Source organism: Grammomys surdaster, unplaced genomic scaffold (genome assembly GCF_004785775.1).
Source record: "Grammomys surdaster isolate TR1022 unplaced genomic scaffold, NIH_TR_1.0 126121, whole genome shotgun sequence".
NCBI lineage: Eukaryota > Metazoa > Chordata > Mammalia > Rodentia > Muridae > Grammomys > Grammomys surdaster.
Window position 1 is genome coordinate 5,679,610 of NW_021620929.1, and position 22,821 is coordinate 5,702,430.

General features: G+C 42.1%; 1 protein-coding gene across 5 annotated transcripts in view; it reads right to left on the reverse strand.

Annotated features, from left to right (window-relative positions):
- Positions 1 to 22,821, reverse strand: part of Tenm2 (teneurin transmembrane protein 2) — a 939,787-nt gene that overhangs the window by 260,389 nt on the left and 656,577 nt on the right. For all 5 annotated transcript variants that reach the window (XM_028756460.1, XM_028756459.1, XM_028756458.1 and 2 more), the window contains one exon: positions 4,562 to 4,800. In XM_028756460.1, the coding sequence (XP_028612293.1) occupies positions 4,562 to 4,800 (239 nt within the window). The remainder of the gene's footprint in view (positions 1 to 4,561; positions 4,801 to 22,821) is intronic.

The following is a 22,821-nucleotide window of genomic DNA, read 5'->3' on the forward strand; positions in this document are numbered from 1 at the left end:
ACCTCAAAGGCTACCCACAGTGACACATTTCCTCCAACAAGTCCACAGCTACTAAATGCCATTCCTTATGGGTCTATGGGGACCATTTTCATTCAAACCACCACATGGAAGGGGGAAGGTAACAGAAGTGGAGAGTGAGGGATTACGTAGCAAAATGGGACGTACGTGACTTGGTATTCCGTAAGTGGGCTGAAGTACCATTTCAAAATGGAACCTTATATAGAAGGTTTTTAAAACATTGCTTGCTTTCCTAATGTTTTGTCTGGGGCCAAGAATCAGGATGAAGTTATTCACTATGGATTAGGATATCAACAACAGAACATGGCAGTCACAGGTTCCATTTATGGTGGATTCATGGCTGAACTCTTACTAGTCAGAAAGCAATTGAATTTCACCTTGCAAAGGTGTTATTAGTAAATGAGTGGTAAAGGCTTTGAATGGGCTGACAGATTCTGGCCTTTGGGTCAAATCTAGTCTAATGCTTCTTTGTGTTTGGCACCTGACCTAACGAGTTGGTTTTAATGATTTAAAAAAAAATCTAAAGAATGATATTTTCTGACCCACGGAAATACTATGATGCCCAGTGCAGCTTGTGGATACACTCTCGAATGACTATCTGAGTCACAACGGCTGAATTCTGCAGAACCCCAACTATTCACCATTGTTTCTCTATGGGAAGGTTTGCTGACTTCCATAACAAAAGATAGGAGGATAGGGAAGAAGGCTAGGGGTTGGGTGGGGTACAGTTTCTGTCCACTGTGTTAGGAGAGGGTTCTAGAAGAATAAAAACCAACCAATATCCCCTGTGAATAAGGATAGAACTGGGTAAGAGGAGTTGATGCCACCAGGGGAATCACTGGGTTTCATTTAGGATTTGAGAAGTTGGCTGACTGCAGTCCTGGGGAGCTGTGGGAAAGACCAGGGTGCCTATGAGAAGACCAAGGGAACAAGGTGTAGAAGGCTGTAACACCTCACTGTGGCTGCAATTAGCCAGCACAACAACTAGTCTCAGAGCTGTGTTTACCAAACAATTTTAAATCCTCCAATTTCCTCTTCTATTCCGGAGTATGTTGGTGATTGGGCCATGTGACTTAAAAGGAATCATCATATAATTTTACATAAAGGTTCTTTTTATCAGGAATGGACCTAGCTTGAAAGAGGATGAAGGTTCTAACCAGCTCCTGTTGTGTCATATATACTAGGGAGATGAAAGACAGAGCATTTATCCTGGCTCCATATGACTTGAAAATGCAGGAATATACTTCTGACTTTGTAGGCAATGAAAATCCTTGAGCTGCCCAAAGAAGAGAGTCCTCTCCCATGAAAGCAGCTCCCTTGCCTTTCCCAGCCAAGGTCTCTTAGACAAGGACTGGTTTGGGCCAGGAGCTGAGTGATATACAGAGTGGTCTCCTGATGGTGCCTGCTGCTTTTCAGAGTAATGTCTTCCAGGGTGTTTTTTTCCACTGGGGGAATTTGGCACAGAGAGGACTGGATGGAAGAACCTTTCATGGAAGTTCTCTTACCCCGGTTGCATGAGCAGGTACCAGGGGAATCTCTCCTGAGTCACTGAAGGGCCATGTCTTCCAATCTGCACAAGGGCTGGCTGGCACTCTGCTTTTTCCACCTACCCACATGCCTGAATATATGGAAGGACTAGTCACTGGGCAAGAGCTATTCCAAATTGCTCACTTCTGGAAAGGCTTCTCTCCACGGGTTTGAACATGCAAGAAAGATAATTTGACCTATTTGTCACAGCGCCTGGCAGGCCTGAACCCACTGCCTGCCCATAAATGTCCTGGAGCTGATGCTTCAATTTCAGGACCTGTCATGTTCTCGTGGAATAGGGAGTTGCATTGAACCAGAATGGACTGAGGTCTTGCATGTGCCAGTCTCTTTAATAGGGGTCCTGGGATTTTAGGTTTCACGTCTGTCCTTCCCTGATGGCTTGTTTTAGGTTGGTACAATCAATGCCTGTGCCCCACAACACTCTCCTCTGTGTTTGGCATGCAGTGTTTATACCCCCGCAGCTTTGTAATTAATAATATACTGCTTTTCATCTTCAAAGTGATTTATACACATTAATTAATCCTTGCTGTACTTCAGAGAGTCTGTGCGTAAATATCTATCTTGCCCTCATGCTGTACTTAGGAAGCCAAGGCTCAGAAGGCAAACGGTTCTCCACAGAGAAATGGATTGCTGGGTCCAATGTCAGCACCTCTGGACCCCTCACAGAGCCTGCAGATCTCTGGCCATCTCTGGGGGAGGGGAACCGATAGTACTGTGTAGCTCCGCCTTTACCGTCATCACTGCTGGGCAAACTGGCCTGTTACATCACTCAGTTGGAGTCATAAACTATTTTTCTGTACTCCAGGGTCAAAGCATAATCTAACTTAAAGCATACAAAATAGGAAATGATGGATTACAAACCAATAAACCATAGTAAGATGCTCAGGCCCAGCTTCCAGTAGCCTCCAGACTAAGGATAAATATGTTTCCTAATCCATCATTTACAAGTTACACACCCGATTAAAACATTAAACTCTCACTACACAGTTGCCCATTTATGTGATCACCCTTACAGAAAGCTATTATATTTTAACTATCAAGTTCAATAAATCAGGCGCTAGCCATCTATTTCTCCCCTGCAAGGGGAGGAGGAGACACACTAGGGACAGCACTGGCAGAGGCAGGCAGTGCCTTAATTTCTGTATCTGGGTTCCCCATGGTGCCCACTGGCCCAGCAGAACATTAAGCCTGAGAAGTGAGCACATGGACCCTTTTTGAAGTTTCTGACACAAAGCCAAATCATGCAAAGACCCTAAAGGCACATTCAATTTGCTTCCACCAAGCCCCTGAAACAGCTACCTGGGGACTCACACAAAATTCCCTCTAATAACACAAAGATCTCAGTTAGGTGATTGGGGTGGGTGGTGGTGGTGCAGTTTAAGTCAACCTACTGCTCTATCCTTTATCAAGAGCTGAGAAGCAGATGTGACTTGAAATTAGGAATGATGAGTGTTCCTACTGGGTCCAAGGGGTTAAGAGTGCAAAATGTTTTGCAAAACTCCAGACAAACATGGCCCATTTCCTTTCCCCAGAGTGTCAACATCCTCAGTTTTACAGACATTACTGATAAATGCAGCTGATAAGGAATATGTAAATGTTTATTTTTCTATAGCAGGACAAGCAAACTTATACTGTAGAAGACAATGGAAAGAGTATATTGATTTTTGGCTTATACTAGTCTACCTTGGGCAAGGCCCCAAATTTCTAGAGGCATATCATTATACTTCTCTGCCATCAGGTGAGCTTAGGTCAAATGCCCTGGAAAGTTCTGGGCCTGCCTGTTCTCTGGCAGGCATAATGCCAGAGGGATGGGATTAAGTGTAAAAGCCCCAGTGCTGAGAGAGAAGGAGGGCTGATATAGAGAGAAAGAAGGCCAGCCTAGACAGCATCAGTAATGTCTTGCCTTCTTTTCCTAAATGGGAGGAGATTTTTCCTGCATGTTTGGAACTGTTTTGGAGTCAGCCTCTTTTAGCTGGTGTTTTATAGGTTTGCTTTGCAACATGGCACAGCCAAACCAGGGAGATCTGTCATAGCTGCCCTCAAAGCAAGCCAGAACCATCAAGTGTTTCAAATAAACTTTAACAAACACCACCATGGTCTCTGCCTGGACCAGGAGATCTGCCATTGGCAAGCTTAGCTGACAGAGCAGGAGTAGTGGGGCTCTTTATCAGAGCCAGGAACTGTGAACAGGCTTTGTGTCCAGCCCAGGATGGACACCCTGCCTCTGAGCTCCCATATTTCTGCTGTTTTCCACAGTTACACGTTAGTACCTCATAGACGCAAATGAACATCCATGAAACATGAAGGAAAGGTATCCCAACAACTTCTTCCATTTGCTACCCTTTCCCACAGACTAAGTCAAAGGGTTGCGGGCTGCCACAAGACACAAACTCTATTGAAATTCAACACTACACAGTGGGATGAGAACTAAGGCTAAGCAGGGCAAAAGAAAGGAAGCCAGACAAGATCAACTGTACGTGAGTGTTTGAATCTGGATGAAGATCGTGTTGTAGGCTCTGGCCTCTCAATCCGATTTCTTTCCCACTGCTTTGAAAATCAATGAGCTGGTTTGGCTTTCTCCCTGGTCAAGATGTTCTGTGCACAAGGACACCTATCCGTCTCTTGAGTTTCTATGGAACCGACGCTGTATGGGTATCAGAGCCCTGGTTTGCGTTCGAACTCAGTGATAGAGAAATCTAGATGGTTGCTGTGGGAGTGGAGGCTGGGATTTGCAGGGATGATAATTCTCAGCTCTTCTCCAGGAAAAGACATAGCCAAGATGCATAACTTCACCTCCGATAAATGTCAGCTAGAGTCATGACTGGAATGGATTTCAGGGGGAAAAAAATCATCCTATCCATCACTTATGATTATGTTTTTCAAGAGCCAACAGGCAAATTGTACAGACATCAGAGGGCTTCAGAATTCACAAGTCCATGGCCTCTTCCCTGACCTTCACACCACCAGGATGGTAACCAAGGCTGCTTTCACTTACCTATGAAATATGCCAGCAAAATGGCCAAGAGTAGGGCAGCGGCAATGGCAGACAGGGCAGCGCATTTCCAACTGCAGTATTTGGAGGGTTTCTTCAGCTTGAAGGCCTTCCTGGAGAATGTATTCCGAGGCAGCAGGCGGGGTGGTGGTGTGTAAACGGTCCCTGAGGTCAAAGGGTATCCCGGAGAAGAGCTGCTGAACAGGGGTGTGCTTCCGGAGGACGTCTTGAAGAGGAAGTGCCTGGAAGAGAATATTGAAAGGGTCAGCCTGACTGGGGTTGGGTAATGGAGAAGCTTAGCTGCTGTTTTGCATAGTTACAGGGTGATACCTGATAGATGCAAATGGACGTCCATGAAACACGAAGGAAAGGTACCCCAACAATTTGGCCCGTTTGCTACCCTTTCCTAGACACTAAGTCATAGGTGTACCGGCTGCCACAAGCTATGAACTTTTACATCTTACAGTTCTAGCTTACAGTTCTTTTACATCTTACAGTTAATGTGAGTTAATTAACCTTACCTTGGAGGGCTGGAGGAGGGGTGTGTGTGTGTGTGTGTGTGTGTAAGATTACTTTGGCTGGTAATACACCTTACTTCCACAAGTTTACCTAATTTTATACTCTCACAGACTCATCTAGATTCTACCTTCCAGAACAATCGGACAAAGTGTTCAAAGCAACTATGAAAAGTAAATTACTGTCACCCGCTCTGAGATGATGACAGTGACGATGATGCTAAGCGTTGTCACATATTAGATACGTGCAATTGAAAGACACTTGAAATGTGTTGTCACTACCATTTACAAACTAAAGGTTATAATACCCCTAATTTAGATACAAAACATCAGACTGGGAGAAGTTAGGTAAGTGGCTAAGGATTTAAACCAGGAGCTCTATGTTTTGATAAAAAAATTTCTGCTGTTAAATATTATCCCAGACTGCCTCTTTTTACCTCAATGCCTGTACATTTTCATCTCTCCTTCCTCCAGCAGTAACTATTAGTTATATTTCCTGTTCAGGCTGCATTGTTAGGTCTCGTGATCATGGTTATTTCTTAAAAACATCTCTGCCCATCAATTGAACATGGTGTCCTTGGTACTCAGACCTATAATGTGATAACTACATAATAGAATGTAAAGTATGAAAAAAATACATGACTTCTCAGAGAACTGTTACTCCGAAGCTACTTCCCAGAGTATCTGACAATAGATTATTTTCTTTCCAATATATGCTAAGAATAAGATTTGAGCATGATTGACTATACTTTATTTAAAACAATGACATGTCCAGGAGACGAAAGGTATGGATGGCTAGCTAGATTCTGGAGTCTGGCTGTTTGAGGGCAGGGGCTGTATCTCACCTAAGACTAGTTCATCCTCATGTTTCTGGGCCCTAGTTAATATTCCAACATCCAAGGAAGACTTTATTAAATGAATGCATGCATGCATGCACGCATGTATGATTTATTGAAGTCCTATTATTTCATAGTTGCATTTGCAACAATTCTAAAATGTAAAAATGTCAAAGCAGGCATTTCCATGTTCCTCACACTTTCAGTAGATGCATTTTAATTTTTATTTATTTATTTTTTAATTTTTGATACAGATTTCTCTGTGTAGTCCTGAGTGCCCTGGAACTCACTGTATAGACCAGAGTTATAGGTGCTCATTTCTTAATGACTAACTTTAACTAAGGAATTTTTGAGGAGCATTAAGAACTCAAAAATGCAAGTTTTAATTTAAAGTTTAACATTTAGGGAACATAGATTTCAAGAATCTCCAAACTTGCTAAGTAATAACTGACTTCCTCATAAGAGTGGAAACAGCCAGCAAACAGTAAGAAAGGGTAGAAATCCTGTCTCTTGATTTAGGACCCCATAAACTTTAATTTTTTGGACCATTCTCCACCAGTGAGGAGACATTAATGAGTATATAAAAAAATGTATCAATCCCAGCTCTCACACTCCTAGTGACTTGTCCCTTACCACATCTTCAGCCATCACTGACAGATCTGCATATCTAGATCAACTTGTTCTTCAGGTGTGAGGCTTACCTAACCCTTCAACAACATACAAAGGAGGCAAAGGACATCTATAGTTAGAAACAGGCTTTTTACCTCCATGGCTGTGTGTTTCCAGCTTTCATTCCCACACATTTCAGTCCACACTAGAAGCTGCCATCATAACAACACCTTTATTTTTTCGTTTGTTTTTAATCTTTTATGTATGGATTTCTTGCCTGATTATCTGTGCACCACTTGCTTGCTTGGTGTCCTTCGAGGCCAGAAGAAGGGCATCAGATCCCCTGGAACTGGAGTTACAGATGGTTGTGAGTTGCCACATGGGTGCTGAGAATCAAACCTGAATCCTCTGGAAGAGCAGACAGTGCTCTCAACCACCATGATATTTCTCCAGCCCTGTACTAGTACTGTCTATGTTGCTGTAGTTTTTGGAGATGGGATGCAAAGCACCTTTGTGTGTATGTGTGTGTGTGTTTGAGAGACAGAGACAGAGAGATAGAGAGGCAGAAAGACAGAGAGGTAGAGACAGAGAGAAAGAGAGAGGGAGACAGTGAGGCAGAGACAGAGAGAGAGGGAGACAGAGAGACAGAGACAGAGATACTCACATAGAAACAGACACACAGAGACAGAAACAAAGAAACTACAAAATAATAGGATTCCAATAACTCACACATGTGTGCATACATGCATTCTTTCTCTAAAGAGACACAGAGAGACACACAGAGAGAAAGTAACAGAGATGGTAGTGTGTGTAATATATGCATATATGTGCTTGTATGAGGGAGACAGAAGAGCATGTTGGGTATACCTTATTTCCTTAAGGTGGCCTCTCATTGAGCATGGAGCTTTGCTGGTAGCCAACAAAGCCCAGTGATCTTTCCATCTCTTTATAGTCCTAGGACTACTTGTCTAGGCCTTCATTAATGTTGTTTGGCTTTCTGCTTTAACATCATTTTCTCACAGATCTTTCTGAAGTCTCAATTCTTCTCTACTGGTCTGTCACTGTTTTAGCCAACCCCTGTTTTCTCTATTATATGCACATATATGTACACAGCTGTGCATTTTTTAATTGTCTGTATCCATCATCAGAACTGAATTGCTACAGAAAGAGAAAAGTAAGGAGCTATTTATATCAGATTTATTTAACTCTGTGGCTCATCATCTAGCATGGAGCCTGTGCCACAGAGGTCATACAAGTTTTGGGTCAATATTTCTCAAGGTCAAAATAATGTATCCCACAAATAAAGTATTGTGAACATGTCATATTTTTTAAAATTGAGGCTCCTTCATTAATCTCGATAGCTGGTTGTAGAATATATTCCCATGTTCACCTATGTGCAATAGGTGAGCATGTGCATTTTTGTAGCCTAGACCCAGTATCCCACCCAAAACAGGACCCACAGTCCTGCATTATCCCTAGACACTGTGTCTTCTAGGCTGCTCATTGGTACTTTGTTGTCTGTGATGATTACCCCTAAAAGGAACCCCCTTTCCATTTCTGGTGTTCAAAAATGACTAAATAAAAATACCAAAAGTATGTAGAATTTTGTTTCTCTTAAAATATATCCACATCCTGGTGATACAAATCTTTAGAGGATAAACTTTAGGAACCCACTATCCTAAGTTGGGGGGGGAGGAGGGGAAGTGGTCTTTGTGAAAAGACCGTTACTTTGTATGCTAACCTAAGACACTTAACAAAAAGAAAAGGTAAACCATCAAGAAAGAGAGGATCTTCAGCATCTCTTTTACCAATACCTGAGTTACCATCATTTGAGTGCTCCGTAAATCCCTGGGCTTCCTCTGGCTGGAGGAATGCCCTGGCTTTATGTCTTACATAACTTCAAAATACATTAATGATTAAGAAAAAAAATTCTAATCTTCTTTACAACTTCCAACTATGTCCAGCTAGACTATGTATAGGTCTATTGTGTAAAATGTGGATTAGAGGGCAGATGGCTGTTAGGTAAAGTGTCACAAAGTCTCAACTTCTAAATGATTCAGCATAAAGTCTGATCTTGGCCCCACGGCAGCAAGACATCAGCCACCTACAAACTTTCCTGTTTAAATGGTTTTTGTTTTGTTTCTTTAAGTTGAAAAAAATAGAAAAGTTTTGATTAGCGAAGACAAAATAAAATTGAGTAAAATACAATAACAAGAAACAAGAGCCACAGGGGACCGCTGCAGTCACGTGGTTGTGGGGAGGCCCAGGAAGACTTAGAGACTCCTGATTTCTCCCTGACCCGGCTATTAAGACAGCTTTTCCCCCTGAGGGGCCTGCTCAGTGTGTGGCGGGGAATCGTTTCTGATGCCCCAGCTGAACTTCTTCCCAGCGGTTGGTCATGGAAATAGCTCTGCTCAGGACTCCGGGCGTCAGCAAAAATGTGTAGTTTCCAAATGCACTTGACATTTTTCAAGCACAACTCAATTGCTCTCAGAATTGGCCACTTGTGCCTTGGAAAGGCAAGGCAAATGAGGGGCCCCCAAAGTGCTGTCCTTGGGAGTTTGCTAACACTTCAAGGGATGGCAGAAACCAGTCTTTGATGTTTTACAAAAGAGTCAAAGTGTAGCTCCTAGGCTTCTTTCCCTCCTAGCACTCTGCAGACCAGGGCTTGGATTCTAACACTTATCCCTAGGGATGCAGGTGGGGAGCTTGGGATGGATCAGAAAGGCTAGGAGGGAACTGGCCCTCAGTCTGTATGCTCAGCTCTGGATCCTGAGGCTCAGACTTCCTAGGAATACAGTTATCATTGCTTCACTTTAAACAATCTATCTTTTGGGTAAATGTCATCACTTTTCTTCCTGTGAAAACAAAGCCATTTAATAAGAATGGAGAGCATCCCTAACAGCCATCCTCCCATGCACTTTACACGACAGCAAAGCTCTGGATTTGAGGAGGAATCTGAGCTGGACCAGGCTTCTGCATCCAACTGGCTTAGGAAATTAATGGCACACACTTTTATTTTATTTTATTTTATTTTTTAATTTTATTTTATTTTTTTCTGACTTCAAAATGAAGTCTAACAAAGGAAAAACCTAGCTGTAGCATCCATGCGGGAGGAATCCACCAATTTAGAAAGCTGTGACTTTTTATTTTACTTCTCTGATCCACAGAGTGCTTGACTAATCCACAGTGGAAGCTACCAGAACTGGAGGCTGCTGATTTGCTGCTCCAACAAGGGATTTCTTTACAGTCTGCACCCTCCCCAACCCTCAACCCTATTTATCACAAGTAAACTTTGTCATTAACCTCAAGCAAGAGACAATTAAATGCATAAAATCCTTTAACACCAAGTACTCTTTTCCAGCAGGCAACAAACCAGTGGGGTCCTTAGAGGTGGTTCCCTGGTTTCCTGTAGGTTTGGTTTTATTCCCAGGGGGAAATCCCAGCAGGGCTTTCAGAACAGAAATGCACTACACAAATAACCTGCTGCAGCAGCTCCAAAGGTCAGGCTTTTTTCTTCCCCCAGCTTCTCTCCCTTCCTCTCTTACTCTGTCTCCTGCTATCTCATCAACAGTGATCCGCAAGGAGGGGCTGTTCTCCATTGTGCATGCATGAAGCAGGCTGCAGTAAACATTCTTGTAGAACCACAACAAAAGTCGTGAAAGGTCTCCATGTTCTGGCACACGCAGAAAAGCAGCTCTGGCTACCAGGCAGGACAGGTGTCAAGTGTTGTTCTCCTGAGAAAATTGACCCCTCGCCCCCTGTAAATAAACTTATGGATATTCGGAGAAATGGATGGAAATATTGATACAACAGACCGCTAATCCCTGAGATATTTTTTTTTAAATCTTCCAGGAGGTGGCTGAAATTTGGCAGAAAAGCTAGCAAAAGAAGAAAGTCTGAAAACCAGCAGGAATAGGGGTGGGGGACTCGGTGAGGGAGGTCAGGTGTGCAATGGGATCCGAGGTTCCCTCAGTCTCATCGCGCCTGCCATGACCTTTGAAGCACTGGGTTTATTGTCTTTAAAGGAGTAGGTTTAATAAAGAGACATGCCATAAAGTGTACTGTAGCATGTAAAGTTACTGTAATTAGGTTTTCAGGAGTTATAATAAAACATTTAGCTGGAGAGAGGTTAAATAACCACTATCCTTCCTGGCACCATTATTATATTCTCCAGTAGGGGAGTGATGGTGCTATTCCAGGAGATATTTGATGGGTAGGTTCCTGGGAGACAGAGGCAGGAGTCGGGAGGTGTGGCGAGAAGGAGAAGAGACAAAGCAAGTGTGCAGGTTAAGATGGAAAAAGACAAGGATACTGGAGAATGCACAGATGGGTGCTGTTCTACACAGCTGCTATCTGGACAACGCCAGATAATCTCAGGCTCTCTGTCTTTTACGAAATGTGGTCTTTTATGAAATGTACACATGATTGAGAAATTAGTTTCTACCCTAAAAGTAGAACGCAAAGTTGTGAACTTGCAAGAGACAGGCTGCTAAACATTTGGCCAGCCCTCTTTGTCCATATAAATATTCTTTACTCTTCCTACTGACTTTGTTATTTTAGAAAGCAACAGGATCACACAAAGGAGGCAGTTGTCATCTTGCTGTTCTTGTAGGCCACGTTTGAATCCAGGCTCCATGTTTATTACCACATGACCTTAGGCGAGTTAGTTAATCTCCCTGGAAGGTTGACCATGATGTTTCTTATTAACTTCCCGAACTTGATAGGGGATCTTAAATGTGAGGAGAGTTTATTCACATGGCTTGCTTCGCATTAGACTGGCTGCCTGTGAATGGTTAATGCCTATGGCTATTAAGTGTCTTAAGGACAAGAGCTATGTGCTATGTGTTCTTTCACACATATTTGTGATCATTTAAATTATTTGTCAGAAGAATGAATTTTCATTACTACAATGTGTGGACCACCCCGCCAAATGATTTTCTGAGGAAGAAAAGAGATTGAGGAGATAGCTGAAGTGCTTGTCTTCTCCATTTAAGAATTTATATTTGGGTTGACAAGGAAACTATGACTTTAAAAATTAAGACTTGAAAAGGATTTAAATGGCTAGTTCTTGACTTACAAAAAAACCCAAAACAAACAACAAACAAACAAGAAACCAAAAAACAAGCAACAGTGAGAAGAAACCAGTAATCCCATTAATGCAATTGAAAGTCTTTCTCCTATTACAGATCCCTCAGATTACATGCTGATTCAGAGAAAAATCGGTTTTCAAGGTCTGTCATCTCTGGCCCTTTCAGATCATATGGAGGTATTCTATATTAGTTTGTTTCATGAACAAGGGGAAAATCCCCTATTTTGCGCTCTTCAAAATTTGCAGCTGTACCAAAAATACTCACAGCTGGAATAATTAGCAGCTCAATTTATTGCCTTCCGTTTTCTAAATAGAAGCCTCAACTCCCGATATTTAAATTGTGTCACACTGTGATATAACAGTAGTTTTTTTTCACATTGTAAAACGTATTTTCTTCTTCATGGAATGATCTGCTATGCAGTGTGACAGGTAAGGTCTCTGGAGGTCACTAAAGAAACCCGGTGTTTTGTGAGCAAATTCATGTCTACGTCTTTCAGATGAAATCAGTCTTCTTTTTCCCAACTCTGGTGTTGTTAAATAATTTGATGACTTTTTATTTTCAAGTTACAAGTTGGGAGTCCTGAAACACACAGCACACACACACACACACACACACACACACACACACATTAGGTGACAAAACAAAGACTTGTGACTTTGACTTCAAACTTGACCTTGCATTCACCATACAATGACATACAGAGACAGCCATTTCTAACAGACTCATGTGAGTGTTTCCTAGTCAGCAGGGTGGATGAAGGGAGAACATACCCCTGTAGTTACAATTACAGAGCAGGATGACCTCTCCTATCATCACTACACAGAGTCAGAACCTTGGGCTAGACCCCTTCATCATCCTGTTACTATGCCTGCATTACACTTTTGCCTCAGTCAAGTTATTCGGGCCAGTTTGCTCTCTTTTGCTTTCTAGTAACTGTTACAATTAACAATTGATACTCAAGAATATCTAGAGATTCTTGATAACAGAAAACCACAAATGATGGCAGAGCTGATACAGAACCAGGCACAACCAGACTCCAAACTCTGCTGGGCGTGGCCTGACATTGGGCAAGGCAGCTCTTCTCCCTAGCCTCTGATGCCTCTGCCAAGTGAGACTAAAATGGAACCTACATTCCAAAGCCATGGCAAGGGCTGACAAAGAACACGGATCTGAACTCTGAGCCCGGAAGTCTGTTCCTTGGAAGACTTAACACCCTTTCCCGTAACAAACATAATCTAATACCAAGGCCACAAGTATGAAGTCAAGTCAACCAGTAATTGATGAGCATCAGTACATGTCACACAGCCATTTGATGTCATGGGAAATGATGTCATACCCTCTAGGGAACTGCTAGTTGCAGAGGCAGAGGCTGTCCATCTTTATTTTCAGGTAGGGTCTCTCACTGGCCTGGAACTTGGGGTTACTATGCCTATACATGTGGTTTTGGTCGTTGTTGCTGTTTTTCTTTTTTGTTGGTTTGTTTGTTTACATGGGTTCTGGGGATCGAACCTGGGTCTTCCTGCTTGCAGAGCAAGCACTTTATTGACAATTACCTCACCAGCCTCTATCATTTATAGCTTTTAACTCTCCTCTCCCACCCCCACCCCCTGGAAACTGCTATTTTCAACTTCTCTGTCATTGCCGAGGTGTGCCAGACATGGGTGTGCGGACCACATCTATTGTCCAATGGATTGGAAGATAGTGGGAGAATGCATTTCTAAAAATTAATTTCTACAGATTTCACTTAGTGACGGTGTGCATTTTCCAGCTCTGACCTCCCTTTGATCCACCGCAATACAACGATTGTACACATGCACACGCTCCTGTATGCTAATCTCTGGTCTAGCTCCTCGTTTGTGGCTGGGAACTCACAGATAATCTTCACAGGAGTCTGTAAGAAGCAATGGTAATGCATTTCCTCCTTATCTGTCACGTCCCTGCCCACCTGTAGAGTGGTTTATCTTCACAGGTTTGGTATCTCTGTGAACATGAAGATCTCATGGTACATTTCTCATCTGAGTCGCTTTCAAAAGAATAGAATCAGGGTGGCTTTCAACTCTAGAAAGTGCCCCCCTGGGGCTGGAGAGATGGCTCAGCGGTTAAGAGCACTGACTGCTCTTCCAGAGGTCCTGAGTTCAAATCCCAGCAACCACATGGTGGCTCACAACCATCCATAATGAGATTCGATGCCCTCTTCTGGTGTGTCTGAAGTCAGCTACAATGTACTCATAAATAAAATAAATAAATCTTTAAAAAAAAAAAAAAAAGAAAGTGCCCCCCTTCACCACCGAGAAGCCCCTGTAAATTTCTCTTGCTTCTCTCTCCTCTAGAATAAAGGAGTCCTGCCCTGCATACCTTTCTTTATATTTTCTTCTCTTTGATACTTAAAGGATTTTGTTGAGGGGGAAGAGCTTCATTTAGCATGATGCTGAAGGAGACCATGCTGACAGCCTTCCAGATATTAACACAGTGTACACATGGATCTGTGTACCAGCTTTAATAGCTCAGATGTACTGCTATATTGTATCGTAACCTCCAAGTTAACCACTGTGTAGAGATTTCAGATTATACTACTATGAGCATGATTCGGAAGCAGACATTTTCCCCTAGCTCCTTCTTAGAAAGACCTAGAGCAACCCACAGCCAGGCATTATGTAAAGAGCGAGAGACCTTAGAATACTTGGTCCTAAAAGGGCTGTCTCCATCAAATTCAGTACTTAGGGAACCCGGTGGTAGAAGAGGAGGAGTGTAACAGCCAGAAGAAATGGCTGGCATCCAGAAAACAGGGCTGTCTAAATCAGCATGAGCAAAGCTCATATGAACTCACAGAGACTGAGGCATCATGCACAGGGCCTGCATGGGTCTACACCGGATGGGGTCCTAGAGCTAAAGGAAGAAGTGCATGTACATCCACATCCTCATCTCCAAAGCTATCTCTAATTGATTGCCACTTGCAAATGAAATATTGGTTTTCTCCAAGAGAGTCTCACTGGATAAACCAACTGTTCTTAATGGTAGGCTCCATGCCCAGCTGCGTATGGTTAACAGAAAAGCAGGTTCTTTTTTTTGTCTCATAATGTTGTCAGTGCTTCTTTATTCCCCCCTTAACCTTACAGATCCTTTACAGTTGTATTCTGGCTTCTGGTCTGGTCTTGTGTTTATATGGGATTTCTGTGTGTGCAAACATGCGTGTCTGTGTTCATCTGCGTTTCTTGTGCTTTTTCTTGGGCACCTTTTCTTGTTTGGTTGTTTTGTCCTTTTTAAAAAATCTTATTGTATTCTGTTTGTTTTTGATTTATCTTGTTTTATTCCTTAGGTGCCTGTTTGTTCTTTGATGAGAGACAGAAAGAGTGTGGACATGGAATGGGGGGGGGTAGGGAGGACGTGAGATGCATAGAGGGAAACTGTAATTAGAATACAGTCTATAAAAAATATTTTCAATGGAAGATAAAGAAAGGAAGGATAGACAGACTGGAGCAGAAGACTCATTTCCAGCCTCAATCTCTTGCTGTCTTCCCTGTAAGTACATCTTTAGTACCTAGAGGGCCCATGATGGTCCGCAAACTGTTTTCCTCTAGAATTCAAAAGCTTTAGATCTGAAATGAATGTAACAAAGTAGAAGATTAACCATGCTACTCTTACATGGATAGCTAGGGGCAACTGCATATTTGTGATGCTGAATGGTGGCCAGTTTTATTTAGTTCCAAAGAAATTTCACTGCTCGTTTTTCCCCAAGCCCCCAAAGTCTAACCCACTATCCCTGTGATCTTCCATACCTCACTACTGGCGACCTTGGGTTGGGCTTCTGTCTGTAGGGCTTTTCCTATTCTTGATACTTTACAATGAATACATTTATACATTGTGGCCTTTTAGTGTCTATCCTATTGTTTCTGGTCTAGTGTTTTAAAATACACCCCCCTCTCCACTTGTAGCCTTTAACATACATACTATGTAAAGTGAACTATGTAACGGTGTTGTATCCCTTTTGGGGGCCAAACACTATTCTTTTGTGTAGATGTATTATACTCTCTTTCATGCATTCACCCATAGGTAGACATTTGGATTATTTCTCCCATTCACTATTGTGTGTAAAGCTGCCATGGGCATCAATGTAAATACTGTCTTGTGTGTCTATTTTCAGTTTTTCTGGGGATTGCCTTCGGAGAGTGCTTGCTGGGTTGAATGGCCATTTTTCATTTAGCTTTTAGAGGGGACCTCTAGCTAGCTTCTAAATATAGGAAATGACAATCAACATTGTTGAGCTTCTCAGTGTGGTCAGATTGTAGATGGCACTAGATATTTTCCCAGTCCTCTTGATACCTGCATGTGTCCTGAGTTTGCTTTCAAAACTTAATGAATTATGAAATAAGAGGAGTCACTATTGAGCCAGGTTTCATCAAGAGCAATACTTTATATTGCTTTACAATGCTTTACAAACATCATAATTTACAAAATGCTTCAGTGCAACTCAGGTAGCTCTCATATCAGAAGACAGATTTGATTGGGAGCCTAGGAGAGATGCCTGCCCAGCAAAGCTCCCCATTCGTGACAATTCTATAAGAGTTTTATTATTAGGCCATACTCAGAGAACTACAACATAGACAGCGCTTACTCACCAAACCCAATATTGCCTGACCTGATGAGAGTCTATGTGTGTATGCATGGATTTTAAAAGTTTGTGGTAACACAGAAGTTCTGACTGATTTCAGACAGTGAAATCATCAAGTCCTTCTGAGCCAGTGTTTGTAGATATTCTGAGCTTCAATTGTCTATCATAAGATCAAAGAGGATCTAATAATAACATCTGATTGGTTGTATTTTGGTCAGTGAATATATGTGTGCATTACTAGCTTTTAGTAAAAGTTCCTTGGTATTTGAGGAATAACGGAGCCTACAGAGTTAAGGGAAGTATTGTAAATCTTCACAAGTCTTTACTATTTTAATAACCAAAGTATCTCAGTGCTCTATACTAATTATTACTCTGTGATACCACATGTGTTTTCTCTTCTTTGCCCCTCCTTCCTTTCCCTTCCCTTCCTCCCTCCCTCCCTCCCTTCCTTCCTTCTTCCTTCCTTCCCTCCCTTCCTCCCTCTCTCCCTCCCTCCTTTTCTCTCTCTATGTCCCTCTATTCCCCTTTTCCTCCCTCCCCCTTCTCTTCTTCCTCCTCTTCCTCCTCCTTCTCTTCCTTCTTCTTTTGAGAGGAGATCTCACTGTTTAGTCCTGATTGGCCTAGGACTTCCTATCTAGATCCAGCTGGTCTTGAACTCACAGAGATCCATTTGTCTTTGCCTGTGCTGGGTTTAAAGGCATGTGCTACCATGCTTGAGTTGGCCATGTACCTTTTTTTCCCCCTCAGTTTAAAACATATTATGTGTTATTCTTTATTTGAAAAATAAAACTATAATAAACCTTTCTGCTTCCTAAAATATACTAGAATCGGAAAGGAATGGAAAACAAATTGCTGACAGTAAAAACAGACAAAACAAGTTACCCACAAAACAAGACAAAAAATCATGACAAATCAAGAACAATTATTTCTAGACTGTTGTAGCTACTCAAGGACTGTTTGCTGGGGGCATATAAGAAGGGTAGGAGGGAGAAAGGAAGGAAGGAAGGAAGGGGAAAGGAAAAAACGGAAGGGAAAGGAAATAATAAAGGAAGAAGGGAGGAGAAGAGCAAAGAATATTAGTGGTAACAGTTAAATGATTAAAAAATGGGCTGAACAATTCCTAAGAATCTTTAAGAAATAGAATTGATTTATCGGAAATATTGTTCAGCTGCTGGTGTGGTTTGAGTGCTTGCCCCTCTTGCCACAGATCCTGAGCTTAGGGCGCTATTACAGTATTAATATGAAGAAGAGCCTTGGGAGATGAGTGGGCCATGGGACTCCACCTCCATGCACAGATCAAGAGTTGTTTCTTATCTTGGACGTGAATTGTTCAAGGCCAGTGGGTCCCAAGCTTTCTCTCTTTCCTCTCTCTACACTAAAGTCATGAGAAAGTGCAGCCATGAAGTTCCATGTCAAATGTTAGCTCCTCATTCTTGAATCCCCAGCCTCCAGAACCATTACAGTAAGCCAATATCTTTCCATTCATTATGAGTTAACAAATCTCAAGTATCCTGTTACAGAATTACAAATGGATTAGGACAATAGGCAGCAGTGTGTGTGTGTGTGTGTGTGTGTGTGTGTGTGTGTGTGCACGCGTCTGTGTGCATGTGCAGGTGCATACATGTGTATCCATGTGTGTACATGTCTATGAAGCCCAGAGGTCAACTTCAGATGTTGTTCCTCAGGAGTTATCCATCTTGCTTTTATAAGACAAAGTCTGTCACTGGCATGTGGGCTCCTGGATTGGCTAAGATGCCTGGTCAGTGAGCACCAGAGGGCCACCTCTTTCCCTCCTAGCATCCCGATTGCAAGGACATAACGCTACAGCTTTTTACATGGCTGCTGGGGATCGAGCCCAGGTCTTCCTGTTTGCGTGGTGGCAAGTCCTTTCCTTACTGAATTATTTCAGCAACCCCCAGCTCCCAACCCCAGATACAGGGCTGGTAGAAGTGAAAGAAAAATGAAAGCAAAGGTAAAAGCTCATTTTTGTGAGTTAAAGATTGGCTTCCCTGTGCCTATATGTACAGTGTTCTAGAATTCCAGTTAGGGCAATGCTGCTCTCTATTTTTAAAACTCTAACATAAAAAAAACGGTTGTCTTTAACACAATTTATTTTTTTCCATTAGAATTTACATCAGACCCTTCGAGGCATAAGAAAATAGGAGAAAACCTATCAGCGTATTTACCCACAGTTCGTTATACGCGTAGCATCCATAGGTATAATATTTTCTTCGTATGTAGCACTCTTCATGAAATGACATAAGAGCTCTTCAGGGATATTAATTAAGTTTTACAGCAACCTCTGTGACACATCTGCCTGCCTGCATATAGCTGTTAGATACTCAGAAATTAGTGCCGGTTAGAAGTGTGCCATTTAAGTGTGTTTGTAGGCCAGCCACATACTTGCTGACAATGTGCCAAATAGATCCACACACGGCAGTTGTCAAGGAAAAAAAAAGTGTCCTTCAATAAGGCAACCAACATTTAGCATCACTATGAAAATACAACTCTGGTGCTTTATACAGTCTCAGCTGGATCCTGCAGCATCCTTGCCACAGAACAAGCATCAAGGAAGAAGCAGTGAAAACATGGCTTCTTTGAAAGATACCTGGTTTCTTTAGAGCTGGGTTTCCTATGACTCTAGGGCGAGGCTTCTTAAAAAATTCAAGTGTCAAGGAAGACTGTCATGCCTGTTTGCCTTAAGTACCTGAAAGACTTGTCAGAGTCATCTTGCAAATCTTGATGAAGATTCAGGTGGACATGCCAAGGCATGGTGAATTGAAAGCCACCTGACAGGAAGGTGGGATGTTAGACCAAGAGGCAGGTGCCTGCCTGCAGGCATTTTTCTTTGCAACTGGCAGAATTAAGCAAAACTTAAAGGCAAGTCTGATGTGGAGGGGAGCCGTCTCTGCTGAAGCCTCAAAGGTTTCCACTTGAACTGGGGTTCTTTCTAACTCTTAGGTTTTGCTATACGAGAGTGAAGGGCAATGTCTGCTTTTCATGGTAGCAAGGTGAAGAACCAGGAAAGGGGAGTGGGATCAGGTCGGCAGCAGGCTTGCGCTGCACCCGCCAACTAAGGGAGGCAGAATAAAGCAGTGTCTTCTGGGCAACTGTCATCAATATATGGGGTTCAGAGCCTAGTGACTCTGTCTATAACCTGTGCAGCCTTTGTTAATGTTAAATCTTAGTTTCCTCAAGAGCAAATATTTAGAGATATTGAGAGGATTAAATGGGGCTTAGCACATGCTTGACATTGAGTAGACCCTCAAAATAATTGTTAGCCATTGCTATTGTGGAGATAATTGCTCACGAATCCCAGTGCTGCGTCCTTCAAATGCTGCTTGCTTTTTACTTGTCCTGGCTGTTTCCTTCCCCCTCTCCCCCTTCTTCTTCACACCTTCCTCCTGCTCGCCTTTGTCAAAGACGGGATTCCCAGCTAGCTTCAACATTTCTCTCACTCCTTTCCTTCCTAGGTCAATAAAACTCCTTTGTGTGGTAAATCTGACCGCAGCATACCAGTTTCCTTACTCTACAAGAGTGTATCTGAGTCTCAGATGTGGTCATGAAGTCTCTGTACCATAGTCTCCTAAGATTTGGTCCGTCCTACCCAAATGCTATCTCTTCTGACTGGAAGATGCCATTTAGGTAGGGAGACACTCACTCTCCAATTAAATTGAAAACTGGACATTAATTTCTGCAGCTGGGCTTCCCCAGGTAGCTGCCTGTGTGTGCCTCTGTTACCACAGAGCCTTCTGAAATGACACGTAGGTACACCATTTCATTTCAGTACAGGATGATCGTGTTCTTAGCTTTCCCCACTAGTTATAGTTTACATTGAGAGAGGGCAAATGGTTTGCATAAGACTCCCAGTGTTCTTTGTTATGCCTGGTCACTCACAGAACTTCTGAAATGTTGGCTGAATTAAGCTAAAGTCTCATGTTCATGCCAGGTAATGAGATTATCAGTGGTAGGTAGAAAAAAAAATCCTTGCTTAGCATAAAATCAGTTTTAGACAAAATAACTATATAAGTCGGGCCTGAGGACATTTTATAGGCTGAGCCCTCACATACTTATTCCACAAAGGAGGCCATCTTTTTTTTCACTGAATTCTCAAGCCCTTGGTCACCTGCTCTCCTATAATGGCTTGAAAAGAAAATCACACTGCTGTACCAGGAATTTCACTCTGGGCTGCAGAAACTTGACTAAGTCAGCTCTCTTAGATAGTCAGTCTTATCCATCCCCCACCAAGTAGATGGAGGCATGGCAGATGAGGAGAGGAGGCAAATTTAATATAATTTTGAATTATACATGAGCGAATGGGAGGCATCAAACAGGAGGCGTGTGGATTCACAGTCGCGTTGCACCACAGCTGCTAGGAAAGGCTTAGTGCTAAGGAAGACCACAAGTCAGGCCTGGCTTCTATGATGCCTTCTCCAATGCTTTGTACGGAAGGTAAGGAGGTGGCCCATGGGCTGAGAGTATAAAAAAGAGATTGTCTAACAAGTAGGAGGTTCTGGGTTCAATCTGTCTTCTAACTGCCCCCCCCCCCCGCCAAAAAAAGAAACTACATAGAGAAGGAAGGTGTATTCCTTCAGAATAAAAATCATAAAACATTCTCTCCTTTCTTTCTTAACTTCATAAATTTGGAGATCTTATTCTAAGCCCATCAGAGAAATGTGGGTCATTAAAGAGAGATCGTAACATATGAATTGAGATGGGCACAATTTGGCACAGTCTATCGAACTTCAAAATGCATATTATACATACCCTTTGATCTAGCAATTCCACTTCCTGGAATTTAACTTTTGAACGTAATCATATAAGTATGCAAAGAAAGGTACCTACACAGGACTCTTCATTGCAGTTCTGTTTGTAATAGCACAAATCTGAAAGCAATCAAAGTGTCCATCAAGAAGACATTGGTTAAATAAATTATGGCATTACGGGATATTACAGAGACCTTAAAAAAGGGAATGAAGTAGGTCTACATGAAATTACCTGAAAAGACTTCCACAATATCTCATTAAGTTAAAATGAAACTTACTAAGTGGAATGTATATGGTTCCATTTCTATTAAAATATATGCTTAGACATCCATAAACATCTTCGGAAGCTTGAAATAATAAACCTTCAAGTGGTATTTTCTTGGAAATAGAAATTGAGAGGCAGAGATTACTTCTATGCATTTCCCATCTTTCCAATAATTGAATATTTTTTTTACTAAAAGAATATCTACATTTTGTAATAAAATAACTGAAAATTTGCTGTGACCAAGCTTTCTTTTTTTTCTCTCTTTCTCTCTCTTTGAATTCTTGACCTTACTTTTTCAGAGGAAGTAGAGATAAAAAGAGTTTTGTCTGAATAATAGGAACCTACATCCACGATACTGTAGGAAAATAGTGAGGGATTTGGGTTTTTTCTTTCCATCCCCATCTTATCTACATCCACCTCCTCATCTCCATCCCTACATCCACCTCCTCATCTCCATCCCTACATCCATGTCCTCATCTCCATCCCTACATCCATGTCCTCATCTCCATCCCTACATACATGTCCTCATCTCCATCCCTACATCCACCTCCTCATCTCCATCCCTACATCCATGTGCTCATCTCCATCCCTGCATCCATGTCCTCATCTCCATCCCTACATCCATGTCCTCATCTCAATCCCTACATCCATGTCCTTATCTCCATCCCTACATCCATGTCCTCATCTCCATCCCTACATCCACGTCCTCATCTCCATCCCTACATCCATGTCCTCATCTCCATCCCTACATCCATGTCCTCATCTTCATTCCTAGTTTTATCAATTCTCATCTCCATTCCTATTCCAGTACTCACTTCCATCTTCATGTTCTTCTAAAACTTCATTCTATTTCCATTTCCATCTTCCTCTCCATCTTCATCCCATCTCCAGTCCCATCCCCAGTTTTACCTCATTTCCAGTCTCCTTCTCCATTCCCTTTTGGTTTAAAATAATCTTTCTGCTTTAGCTTGATGAAGAACTTTACCCGTTCTTCTGAATGGAACAGCATATAATTTTGAGATGTTCCTAAGGAGGAGCTCATCTTAATATTGTTTTTATTTTTCTAAATTCAAGAGGAGCAATGAAAACAATATAGAGAGGAAGTTACCCAGGCACGTACTGAGTGGGAACTACCTATCTTTTTTGCCCACCTTTGTCACCACCACACTCACTATTATCTTGAAGTTCTTGGAGAGTTTACACATGCTTGCTATCTTCCCCTTACTTTATTCTTATCATTTCCAGTAATTCTGAATTAGTTTGCAGGGATATGAGTACCAAGGAACAGCGCTGGTAACATTAGGCCACATCGCATTTTATGATGAGAGTTTTTATCTAATTAAACATCGGACAAATTTGATGTTGCAACTATTATGGTCCATTAGGGAGCTGACTGATTTCTGTAAGACATCCTACTCAAGATTTTCACAAGCAGGATCAAACACATTACCAAGAATATTGTGAGCGTGAAGCATGGGGTTTGGTGGTTTTCATTCATGGTTTTATTAAGAAGCAACTCCCCAAATTCTTCAAAGTAATTCCACTTCCCATAGGTAAAACCACTTCTCCT